The 11,162-nt window shown below is 49.4% G+C and overlaps 1 protein-coding gene across 1 annotated transcript; it reads right to left on the bottom strand.

The window, feature by feature from the left end:
- Nucleotides 1-10,079: 10,079 nt before the first annotated feature.
- BJ212DRAFT_1292233 (uncharacterized protein) lies at nt 10,080-10,403 on the bottom strand (the record flags this gene model as incomplete). Its single annotated transcript, XM_041332139.1, has 1 exon — nt 10,080-10,403. A coding segment is annotated over one exon (324 nt), but the record flags the coding sequence as incomplete, so codon positions are not given.
- Nucleotides 10,404-11,162: the final 759 nt, after the last annotated feature.

Here is an 11,162-nt window from a genome sequence, read left to right as displayed (position 1 = left end):
CGGGTGAGATAAAGCTGGAGGACAGACACCCATCTCACGGATAAGATCAGGCTGCTCGAACTTCCAACACATGAAATCTCCGCCAGTTATGCGTTCAGGCAGAATGACATGACTTACAAGTCTTGGTATCTCAAAGCCAGCACGCTCTCCGACTCGTCGACCCGAATCTTTCGGACCTGTGTTGCACATTGTAGTCTCGACCCTCGAGTAGTGACAAGTTTAAATCCGCCATGTAAACACCTCGTGTTTGGATATCATTTGCCTGAAAATGAGACGGATTTGAAAAATGCTTAATGCAAAGACAACTTGAACTGTGGGCAGTTGCGGAGATTGAAGCTATCAACTTATGTGAGAATCTCAGTACAAGTTCGACTCGGACCAGACTTTGGTAGGTTCAAGGTCCTGGATAAACTCAATGAATCCTCATCTCATATTCCAAATTCACGACGCGGTGCTGGGAACATTGATCGTTTCAATGACTCCAATACCCATGGGAACCGACTTTTGTCCTCTGTCGGCAATTGCATGATAACAAGTACTATAGGTCCGATAACAGTTGCTCAGATGAGGTCTCCTTGTCAGATATTCAGTTATTGTATTCGTTCCCGGGCGGGACCCTTTACGGTCACGCTTCGACTTAAAAGGTGCGGGTTGTTCCTTTATCCACGAGCGCCTCTCTGGACCCACACTGTATCAAAGAGACGTGGATTTTTGTATTTTCACGAGAACGTGCCAGTATGGTGACCGCTTTGACTCCTAGTCGGAGCACAAGGATTGCGCAAGGTATAAGACTTAGAGTTGGGAGCAGACTCTGATAACATTATATCCCTCCAGCTAATTCTGTCAATGCCAAACTCACAGCTCCTGCAACAACCTTCCCTCCTCTCCCGGATAGGGGCTCGTGTCGATGATCCTCCGCATCATGTGGGCTCGAGTCAAAGGAATTTTCATTCTTACAATTCAAAACAAAGAGAAGAGACTCGTCTCAGACCTTTTGGAAATAATAGTGACGGGAAACAAACATCGGGGTTAACAACAGGTCACGCTGGTCGTCACTCCCAAACCAAGCAGGTAATGGAACTTTGATTTTAGGTAAAAATCGATCTCATTGAATCTTCGGTGCAGCACGTACCGGACTCTTCCCTCGTCGATCGTGTACCTGCTATTCGCCAGCCGACGGTTTTTTCACCGGGCGCAGTCATCCAAGAGTGGGACAACCATGCATGTGGCATCTTAGCGACTGTGTCCATCTCCGGATCTCCCGCTGGGTATGATACAAAGTCCATGTCTGTTGACGATGGGCCGCTGGACTCTAGACAGTTTAGGAAAAGGAGCTCCAGAATGTCTGTCGATCCTTCCCCATTGACAGGCACCTGTCGCAAGGCTTCGTCTCAGATGTCGATTGTTCCATCTTCTCCGAATCTTGATCAAGGCGCTCGGCGTAAGACTTCATCCCGCATGTCGGTTGACGTTCCTTCTACTCGCCGGAGCCGAGGGTCATCAGACCGGATGCTGATTGACGAGATCCAGCACCACTATCCTACACAGAACCTCCCACAGCAGGTGTACAGTCACTGTGGCCCTTCATTTACTACTCGCCCGACTGTCTCGCCAACCATGACATGTACTCGCAATACTTCGGTACATTTCCAACGAGAACGTACGCTCGCGTCAAACGCTTTGCCTCCCACATTACAACATATCTCTCCATTGCATGATAGAGGTTCGCCTCGTGGAGAAGCTAATTCGGCGTCAATACTTTCGTCACGATCACTCTCTCTACAACATGGGCGCGACAAGGAAAATCAAGTCCTCTCCCAAACAACATCCCCTTCCCGCCCATGCACATCACAACCGTCTCCTAGCCTGATCCCCAGCTCCCTTGCACACCCTCCGGGTCGCTCAGAATTCTCACCAGCTGCACCTCCCGCAACACTCTCCCCAAAACATGAGACTCCAGCTTCAAGGCAGGGGAATGGATCGCTCCCCACGAATCCAGATGTTACTCATCGTCTATCCCCTACCAGTAGGAGTCGTGTTCGTGCGCGAGGGTCATCCTCGGGGGACGATGCCAATTACAAGCGTCATTGTGTCCGACAAGATAGCCAACCTGTTGCTCTTCTCTCCATTGATTCTCGTTCGGCATGTGGCACGTCTCCCCAGTCACCTCAGTCGCTCTCCCCTATCAATGAGGCTTGGCTCCCACCTATGGAGAAGCAGTTGGAAATGGCCCGCAAGTCACAGCTGAAAGCCAGGTTCAGGGAATTTAAAGCTATCATTGGTGGGGCTGTCGACGAAATCAGGGAGGTAATTGTGCCTTATCATAAGGACCATCGAAAGCGTAAAGTCGCACGCACGAATATCAACTCAGAGCCTTTCTTAGGAGTTCCCGACTACCTGCGATCTGTAGAGCATTACAACCCACCAAGAACTACACACACATCCCGATCTCAACCACGCACATCATTTGACATTACGAAGGATATTGACCACATTGCTCAAACATGGACGAAGCTCACGCTGTGCGATTCTCCAACGGCATTGCGAGGGGATGACGTGCCCCTTCAGGGCGAAGTACCCCATCTTTCTTTATCTCCCCCAAAAACCAACGAGCCTCCCATGAGCCAAAGCAGATCACCACCTGTTCGTAGGACTGCAGGTCTTGGCGCAGTCACGCGGTTCCAGAGTGATGAGGTCGAAATATACGTAGGAGATGCTGTGAACTTGGCTGCTCCTACGTTTCGCCGACGCAGGACTGCTGATGCCTTCGATGCCAACGGATCATACCCCGACTCCTTACATAACAATTACCTCCATCACAGGTGAAGAGAAATGACGAAGATATGATATACGAATCTATACGAACCTATACAGTGCACGCGGTACGGACGTCACACCGAGACATTCATGCTCATGTTAAGTTCGAAACGTTATGAACCACAAAAGTCTCGACTTCTAACGAACTTGACCTCATACGCACTTGTACGCTACACGATAGACTTAGACTATGAATGCACGCTGATTGACAGGCAAAATCGAGTGACGATCAGGGTGTAACATGGGGATTAGACGTTGAAATTCTTGGATAATTTTTCGGGCCGCTGGCAGGATTAAAATATACCGGCACCGAGTACAATACAAAGACAATTCCAAGGATCGCAAAATCTGTACGATCAAAACATGCCCATACCATCTTCATCACCATCGCCCCATCCACTGGCGATGACTTCTTCTTCTTGTGGACGGGGGGAGGGACGGCGTCCTGGAGACGGTGAAGTACTCCGCGTATCGTCTGGATGAACGCCTTTTGTGGTGGCAGGTTGCGATGGTGGCGCGGTGACCCCTTGTGGTTTTGCTTGCGATTGCTGGGTACTGTACCATGAAATCTTCACTGGACCTACTGCAGCAACAGTTGACCCTTTGGCAAAACCCTGGCCAAATAGTGAGCACAAATAAATACGATAGGTCATTTTTTGACCAACCTGCTCAGCAGCTGCTCTCGTCTTGAAGCTGACGAGAACTTCATCATCGCCAATGCTCTCTGTTGAGTCGAGCTGACCAGTGGTCTATAATTGTCATGAGCCACGCATTCAGAAATGAAGAAATCTCGACGTACTTCATACCAATCCCGCAATGCTTGCAGGCTCTCTTCGCGAACACCCTTCACCAACAACTTCCTCGGGCGGTTGTCGAGTTTCATGCTCGCCCTAGGAGGACCACCTCGCGGTGCTCCGCGGTAGAAGGTGCCACGTGCCCCGCGACCGCGACCTCTGTATCCACGATACGGTGCACCATACGAGACATCGGGACTGGTCTCCGGTAATCCAAGACTTGCTGCCTCCTCCCTCAATTTTGCGAGTTTAGCCTTGAGTTCCTCCGTAGACTCCCCAACGGCATGCAACTCAAGCTCCTTATCCAACCTTTCTCTCTCCTTTTTCTCGTGATCATTCTGAGTAGTCAAGATAGGTGCAGGCGAATGGACCTTAGCAGGAGTAGCCGACGGTGGTGACGGTACTGATGAAATCGTCATCTCTTCTCCCAATTTCCGTAATCTTGCTAGAATCACTTTCTTCTCTTCAGGAGAAGAGGTCTCTAATGAGGTCATTAAAGACTTCTGCTCCGCTATCTGTTGCTCCAGCAGCTTCTGCTTTGCCGCGAGCTCTGACACGGCAGAAGATTGAAGGGACGGTTTACGGGCGGGAGTCGTGGTGGGCGGTGCAGGAGGCTGGGATGGTGCAGAAGGCATGGGGGTCTCACGCGCAGCCAGGTTGGCCAGTAGTGGTGCGGAAGCCGCTAACATTCGCGATCCTGTTTGCCCATGTCCTTCCATGGGCCGATGCCAAAAGACCTTCACAAACCGATTCCCAAACACGGCATCTTCCGATTTCCATGCAGCATGAGCCTCGGTGTGTTCAGCAAAACTCACGAGCGCCTTGGCGCTGCGAACATCGATCGCAACGTTGGTGACTGTCCCGAAGCGCTTGAACCAACCATTAACAGCATCGAGGCTAAGCTTGTCCTCTGGAATCTTTTCCACCACAAGTGTTTTATCTTGCCGTCGTTCTGGACGGAAGGTCTGCGCGTCACCACCAAATATACCTCGCCCACGAGGTGCACCCCTCACTCCCCCTCCGAACCTACCACGCGTGTTGTACGTCGATGGCCCTGGCACACTTGGAACACCCATCTCCACGTCCATGTGTTGAACTGGTTGCTGCTGCATAAGTGTGGAACTCTGCGGGATGGAGTCTCCTGCCGGTAAGGCCGACGGTGCAAGTTCTGGAGGTGGCTGAGGAGTTAGGTCTTGTATGACCGGAAGTTCGCCAGACCTATCCACCGCGTGAGAAACTTGACTACCGTCCTCTTGCTGAGCCCTGGAGAGTAGAGGAGCGCGTTGCGTTCCACGACCCAGGCCGATGCCGGCGCCATTCGGACGCATATCCATGCGTGCCTCGTGAGGATCATAGGGGGCACCTTGAGCCATGCCGAAAGGCATTCCACCAAACATTGGTAAGAATGGTACAGCAGAAAACATTTGCGATGGGACGAAAGCATCTTCGCCGTGGCTATACTTGCATAATGCACCACGAGCACAATATCCATTATCTGTAGGTATATGTGAGTAGTGTCTTTAAATCGTTACAAAAGAGCAAGCGCACTATGATAATCACGACATATTCCTTTTCTTTGGTCTGGGGGCTGATAATTTTGCGGTCGTCGGGTGTTCGCATTTTGACTGTTCCCATTCATGCCACTACCCATTGTACCATTCACCATCATCCCTTGACCACCAGCCCTATTTTGGCCACCACTCCATGCACCGGTAGAGCGAGACTCACGACCGTTGGGATACCGTGAAAATTGGCCTTCTGCACTTAACCGAGCACCTTTCGTAGGCGGGCGCCCGTCACGTTCATCATGTTCCAGCGATCGTTTCTGCCCTCTTTCTGTCGGCGAATGATTAGATATGAGACCATCCAGAGGTATAGGAATCCCAGTATCTGCGGACTGTGAATGTAAGGGCAACGAGAAGGAACTTGTTGGGTCGCTGGCCGTGTACGGGAGATACGTCTTGGTTCTGAGAACAGTGAATAATGTATCTATAAATGAGGGTCCCTCTGGATATCAAATTAAGAACGAGATGCATAGATTACACCGAAATAATGCGCACCTTTCTCTAAAAACTCTTCCAGCTGGGAGCTGAGCTCCTTTCTCATCTCATTTTCCGGGACATTGTGCTTCAGCAAAGCGAGAATGTATTCAGCAAGTGCCCCAGGCTCAGCATCACATCTGGATATGCCAATGATTGTCAGAGACGATGGAGACCGAGTATCTGGTAATACGCACATTGGCTCCAGAGTTCGGACCAACCAGGGCTTTAGGTGAGTTACGGTGGTCGGGTCGTAAAGCATTTTTACCGGAGAAAAAGGGAGAAAATAAGAGTGAGACGACCAGCCTCTGTATCTTGGGTTATCGAGATGCAAAAAAAAAAATTATGGATGAAAGAAGTATAATGGACTACCAGACCGATGCAAGTAAATGCTCAGGTGGATGCTCTGCTTGAGGCAACTGCCAAGGATGATGATTAGTTTGCCCTTGACTTATGACTAAGCTATAAGGTCACGTCTTCTTAGTCAGCCCCTCTTGCTTGCCACCAGCGTTCACAGATTATGGATCGCTGCGAGCGCTAAAACTCAGTAGCCACGCTTCGTACGATCTTCATCAAGGCATTTAACAAATCAGTACATGGTGTGCAACTATTGCTTCTCAGTCTAAGCACCCAGATGTCATTCAAGGTCCAATGGGCTTGGATGAACGGATATGCATTGACATCAAAAAGACAGCCCTGCAAGATATACCCACGGTGATGTCTTCAAAACCAAATTACGTACGTAGTCAAAGCCTGGCCAGCTGGAATATCAGTACCTCGTGTAGGAGCTCCCCAATCCAGAGGCCACCTGCCGTACTCATTCAGGTTATCCCTTTGACAGCAGAAGGAGATCCGCTCAGTACAGATGATACGGGCTGCGGATATGTTTGGCCGATTCCTGCTACTGAGGCTACAGATGGCCCCGATTACACGTTCCTGTTATGATTTAAACTGCCTGAGGCTAATGTGATTTATGAGGATTGCTTGTGGGAGACAGTGCCAATGGCAAGGCCTCCCGTACAGCATGTGCAGTCACAATAATAGTCTCGCTTCCTGTCCCACCATTGTCGTCAGCAGCAAATCCACTGCATAGGGAGGGTGATGGCTCAGGGCTAGTCCCCCCGACTGTTACGGCGTGCATGACCAGGAGCAACCTTTCGTCACAAGCTATACTCCTGGTTGGCCGTTAGCCCCATACATATTACATTAACATCCGAGGTACGCATCAAGAACGTAACCAGCACGTTCTCCGCGTTGTCTGATTAAGTCAGTCGATTACGTGGCACCGCGAGCATGCTGATATGTGCGTGATGCGCCGTCAATCAAGTCATCGAAACTGGTGGAGCGTAAAGGCTGAAGAACAGGGAGCCATGGTTCCGATACAGATGGTGCGTCGGTGGGCTTCCACTGCTAGCGGTTTGGATCCGAATAAGGCCTGCCAACCCGCCCAGTGCCCTCGAATGCATTGGTACAACCAATATGTAACTCCGGCAATTGAATATTCTTCTAGCGGTCTGTTCCTGATAATACCTAATGACAGAGGGACCTAGACAAGGAAAGTCAGATGCTGGCACACAAAGATGTCATGGTAACTTTCAGTGTTACAACTAGCTGATTCTGCCATCTTATGATCGCCATGAGAGAACTCTAGATTCTAGTAAAATGCACAAATAGATCTCCTGTTTGTAGATGAACGGCGCCGCCCTACTGCGCCACCACATAGTTCCAATCGCTCTTAATAGCCCCCGTCTGGATACCCACCAGCTCTGTCCAAAGAGGCTTCGAGACGGGACCCATACCGTCCTTACCAGTAGGAATCACGACATCACCTCCGTTGTACCCAATTCTGTCCACAGGGGTGACAACAGCAGCCGTTCCAGTACCAAACAATTCGATAAGTCGACCTTCCTTTGAGGATTGGATAATCTCGCCCATGTTAATTGGGCGTTCCGAGACCTTGATGGTATCAGGAAGACCTTCGAGACGCTTAACTCCCGACACGTGGTTACGCGCAAGGGCTAACACAGAGTCGCGTGTAACACCTGGAAGAATCATTCCGTCGAGAGGGGGAGTAATGAGTTCGGTTACTGCAAATGCAATGAATTCAACACGCGATTGAGACACCGATGAAGTGAATGCTTACTGCCGTCCTTGTCCTTAATAACGACAAATAAGTTCATGGTGCCCACCTCTGTGAGCCAGTGTTCGGGACCATGTAACCACAGGTTCTGTGCGTAGCCCTGTTTCGCTGCACTTTTTTGTGCTACAACGCCTGGTGCGTAGTTCGCAGCAAGCTTATACGCACCGGTACCTTTAGGTGTAATGATTACAATATCCGATTGGTGAGCCAATAGTTTGACGTACCTCCAGGCGCGGCACGAATGTAATCTGTTGTGCCATGTAAAGGTACAGGCTTGAACCCGTGAGGGTAGTATGGTCCCACAGGGCTGGTGATCACGAAGAGTAGTGCTTCGCTGGGGGGCGCAACACCTAACGTACCATTAGTGCCGACTGCAGTGACTTTTAGTATTTGTCTCTGCAACGAGGGTTACACTACCCACTAAATGTAGGTCGGATGTAAAGACTGTGTCCGGGCTCCTTAGGTATCCATTGACGGTCGAGGGAGATTAACTCCTTTATGCATTCAAGAAGTGCGTTTCCGTCGAATGCCTGTTGGGAGACAGGTATGATCATCTATTCAGAATAGAAGAATAGAGCGTACGGGAAGCGCTAGTCGCTGTGCACTGATGTTCATACGCTTCATATTCATGTCAGGTCGGAACATCGTCACAGTGCCATTCTCATGTCTGTAGGCTTTCATGCCCTCAAATAGTGATTGGGCATAATGAAGCACGGTAGCACTAGGGGACAGATTGATGGTACTGACTAGAACATAAGAGCAAATACATCGATAAAAGCTATGACAAAAGCGGTTGGACTCACAAGGTTCAATGCTGGGTGCTTCCCAGCCAGTAGCTTCAGTCCAGCGGATTTTCAGCATATGATCTGACTGGAATCACAATGAGGCACAACACATGAGGAACCTGAGAAAATGACTCACGAATGTCCGCCCGAAGAGAAGGCTCTTGGAGGGAGGGAGTTCTTTTGGGCTCGTTGTTTTGGTGACAGTGAGCCGGGAGGACTTCGTAGATTGTTAAAACGATAAAAAAAAGTTCAAAAACATTGTCTATACCTCAATATCGAGCGGAACAGCAGCTTTCCCCGTCGTAGAATCCCGATCGATATTTTGGGACATGTGCCGGCTCCCAATGGCAGTAGGTCGCCATGATGAGCGAGTTGCAGGCTGCGTAAGCCTAGCAAACCGGAATGGTGTCAAACGTAACCGCACAAACGACATTGCTAAGCCTATGGGTATGAATAATGCAGCGGAAGGGTATGCTGAGATATATCTGACGAGTTCACTTTTATACAACCCGGCGCGGCGTTTGATACAGTCACGAGGGCCGCAGACAAGCGTGGCACGTGGGCCTCGGCTCAAACGGTACTCGGAACAAACGTTATAATTGACTCAGTCTATTATGTAAATAATTGGGGACCGCATCTCGACGAGTATCTTCCTTTGATGTGGAAGACAAGGCGCATCAGTAAAACCACTGAAATTAACGCTGAGCTTGAGCGTGTTTACGTCGGACGCTTACGAACGCTTACGACTTTGGTGGAGAGCTCGGACGCTTCAGGTGAACTTTACCGAAATCGATGGAATCAACAGAATCGAGTCCTGATTAGATACGCTGATAGGCCAGATCCAAGTTGTATCAGATCAGGCCAGGAGCCAACTGTCATTGCAGAACTATCCTTAGCTACTGTAGTATCTTATTCAACACGTGGTCCTGATGGTGCGCGTCACTTAGTCACCGCTACTATTGTGCAGAGGCCAGATCGATGGTTCAAGCTCTTCGACCCCCATTCACATAATAAGCAGTTTGCACAGGGATTCTCAGCGTGAAATTGCGGTGACTAAGTGACGCGCGCATTAATATACTGCACTGGCAGTATACTAAAATGACTACTAGGTCACATGCAAACTTGATATTGTCAGTAGTTCTTTATGTATGTCATTTATAGGATTCTATACGTCCATGACTCTAATCTTGGGATCCTGCGGCGTCGAAAAGATGACATTCATCTGGGCTTGATAATAATAACTGACTTGCATTCCCGTACTTGCTGTTTCATAGACCTTGTTGAGCGTACTGTTGCTCGAATAGTAACACCAAATATTACTACTTATGAGCTGGTCGCTGCATTAAATCGCATGCAGTTGAGTTTGAACAAGGGGTAACATAAATGTATGGCATGCTGCCAGCAATGTTTCCAAATCTCAACATTTGAATACTGAGTGGCAAAGCAACTTGGATATCTTCTAGTAGTCAAAATAACTACATAATATGTTTACTTGCAATAATAGTTATCGAGAGAGAGTATCCAATAAAAGACCCACGAAGGCGACGAAAGCCGATGCTGAGGTACACACTAGGAAAAGGGCACCGATCCAGGCCACCTTGGCCAGTGCAGCCTGGTCTGTGGTTTCGATGATAGTAATGTATGCAGCAGCATTTCCCCTACTGATGATACTGGAATTGCAGAAGCATGTATTATAGAAGCCGGAATATTGAAGAATACACGCCAAGACCACCCAGAGGGAGTTTGCAATGGCCAACAGTTTTCCCATCCTTCGCAGCAAGTGTGAGAACGTCAGAGCAACACGTGCAGACAGTGATGCTCGATAAGATAAGCTGCGGAATAGTGGGCGAGAATACTGGATATCAGGAGCATCATCCAAATGGTAGTCGATACAACTCCGTAAAGAAGGTGACCTAGAGATCGACACCCAACACCCTGTCAGAAGTCAGCCGACGTGTCATATATACCAGAAGAAACGCACAGTTGTTGGAGTAAACCACTCGACTATAAAGGCTCCTCCGACTGTTCCCCACTGTAATGCAAGCGAAGCGCATGACGCGATAACCATTCTTGTGAACACGCCAGGCGCCCAATGGCTGCGCCGAGCACAGCCAGGTTGCGTGCAGTATGCAGCAATTTCCTGAGAAGTCCCATATCGATTGCGGGGTGGATGGATTTAAAATCGTCGGATTCACCCACTCACTCTCGATGTTAACGGGAACACGGTTTCGAGCCTTCTCTGATGCCGCTTTGTACATCAGGAAAATATTCTCTGCTGTGTATGCCCATTGCAGCGAACGTGAGTAATTAAACACCGGAGGGGTAGGAGTTCGTCTGGAGACATGACATCCTCCTCCTGCGCAGTTATTGTTAAAGCTCTTTGGGCGGACGCAGGTGGTGTTGCAATAGGTCTATCTGCTATTCCTGCGCGCGCATGTCGGTCGGCACGATCATAAGCTGCTTGTAGGCGATTGAATCGCATTTCGGGGAGAGTTGCAGCCATCCCATGACTATTGGAATCAACCACAGCCACATTGAACTAGTAGATTCGCCGCCGGCTTGAGCATTTACAAAAGAATCTGATGGT

Source organism: Suillus subaureus, assembly GCF_016647635.1.
Source record: "Suillus subaureus strain MN1 chromosome Unknown BJ212scaffold_403, whole genome shotgun sequence".
NCBI lineage: Eukaryota > Fungi > Basidiomycota > Agaricomycetes > Boletales > Suillaceae > Suillus > Suillus subaureus.
The sequence above is the reverse complement of the archived record's forward strand: the minus strand, read 5'-3'. Positions and strand labels throughout refer to the sequence as shown.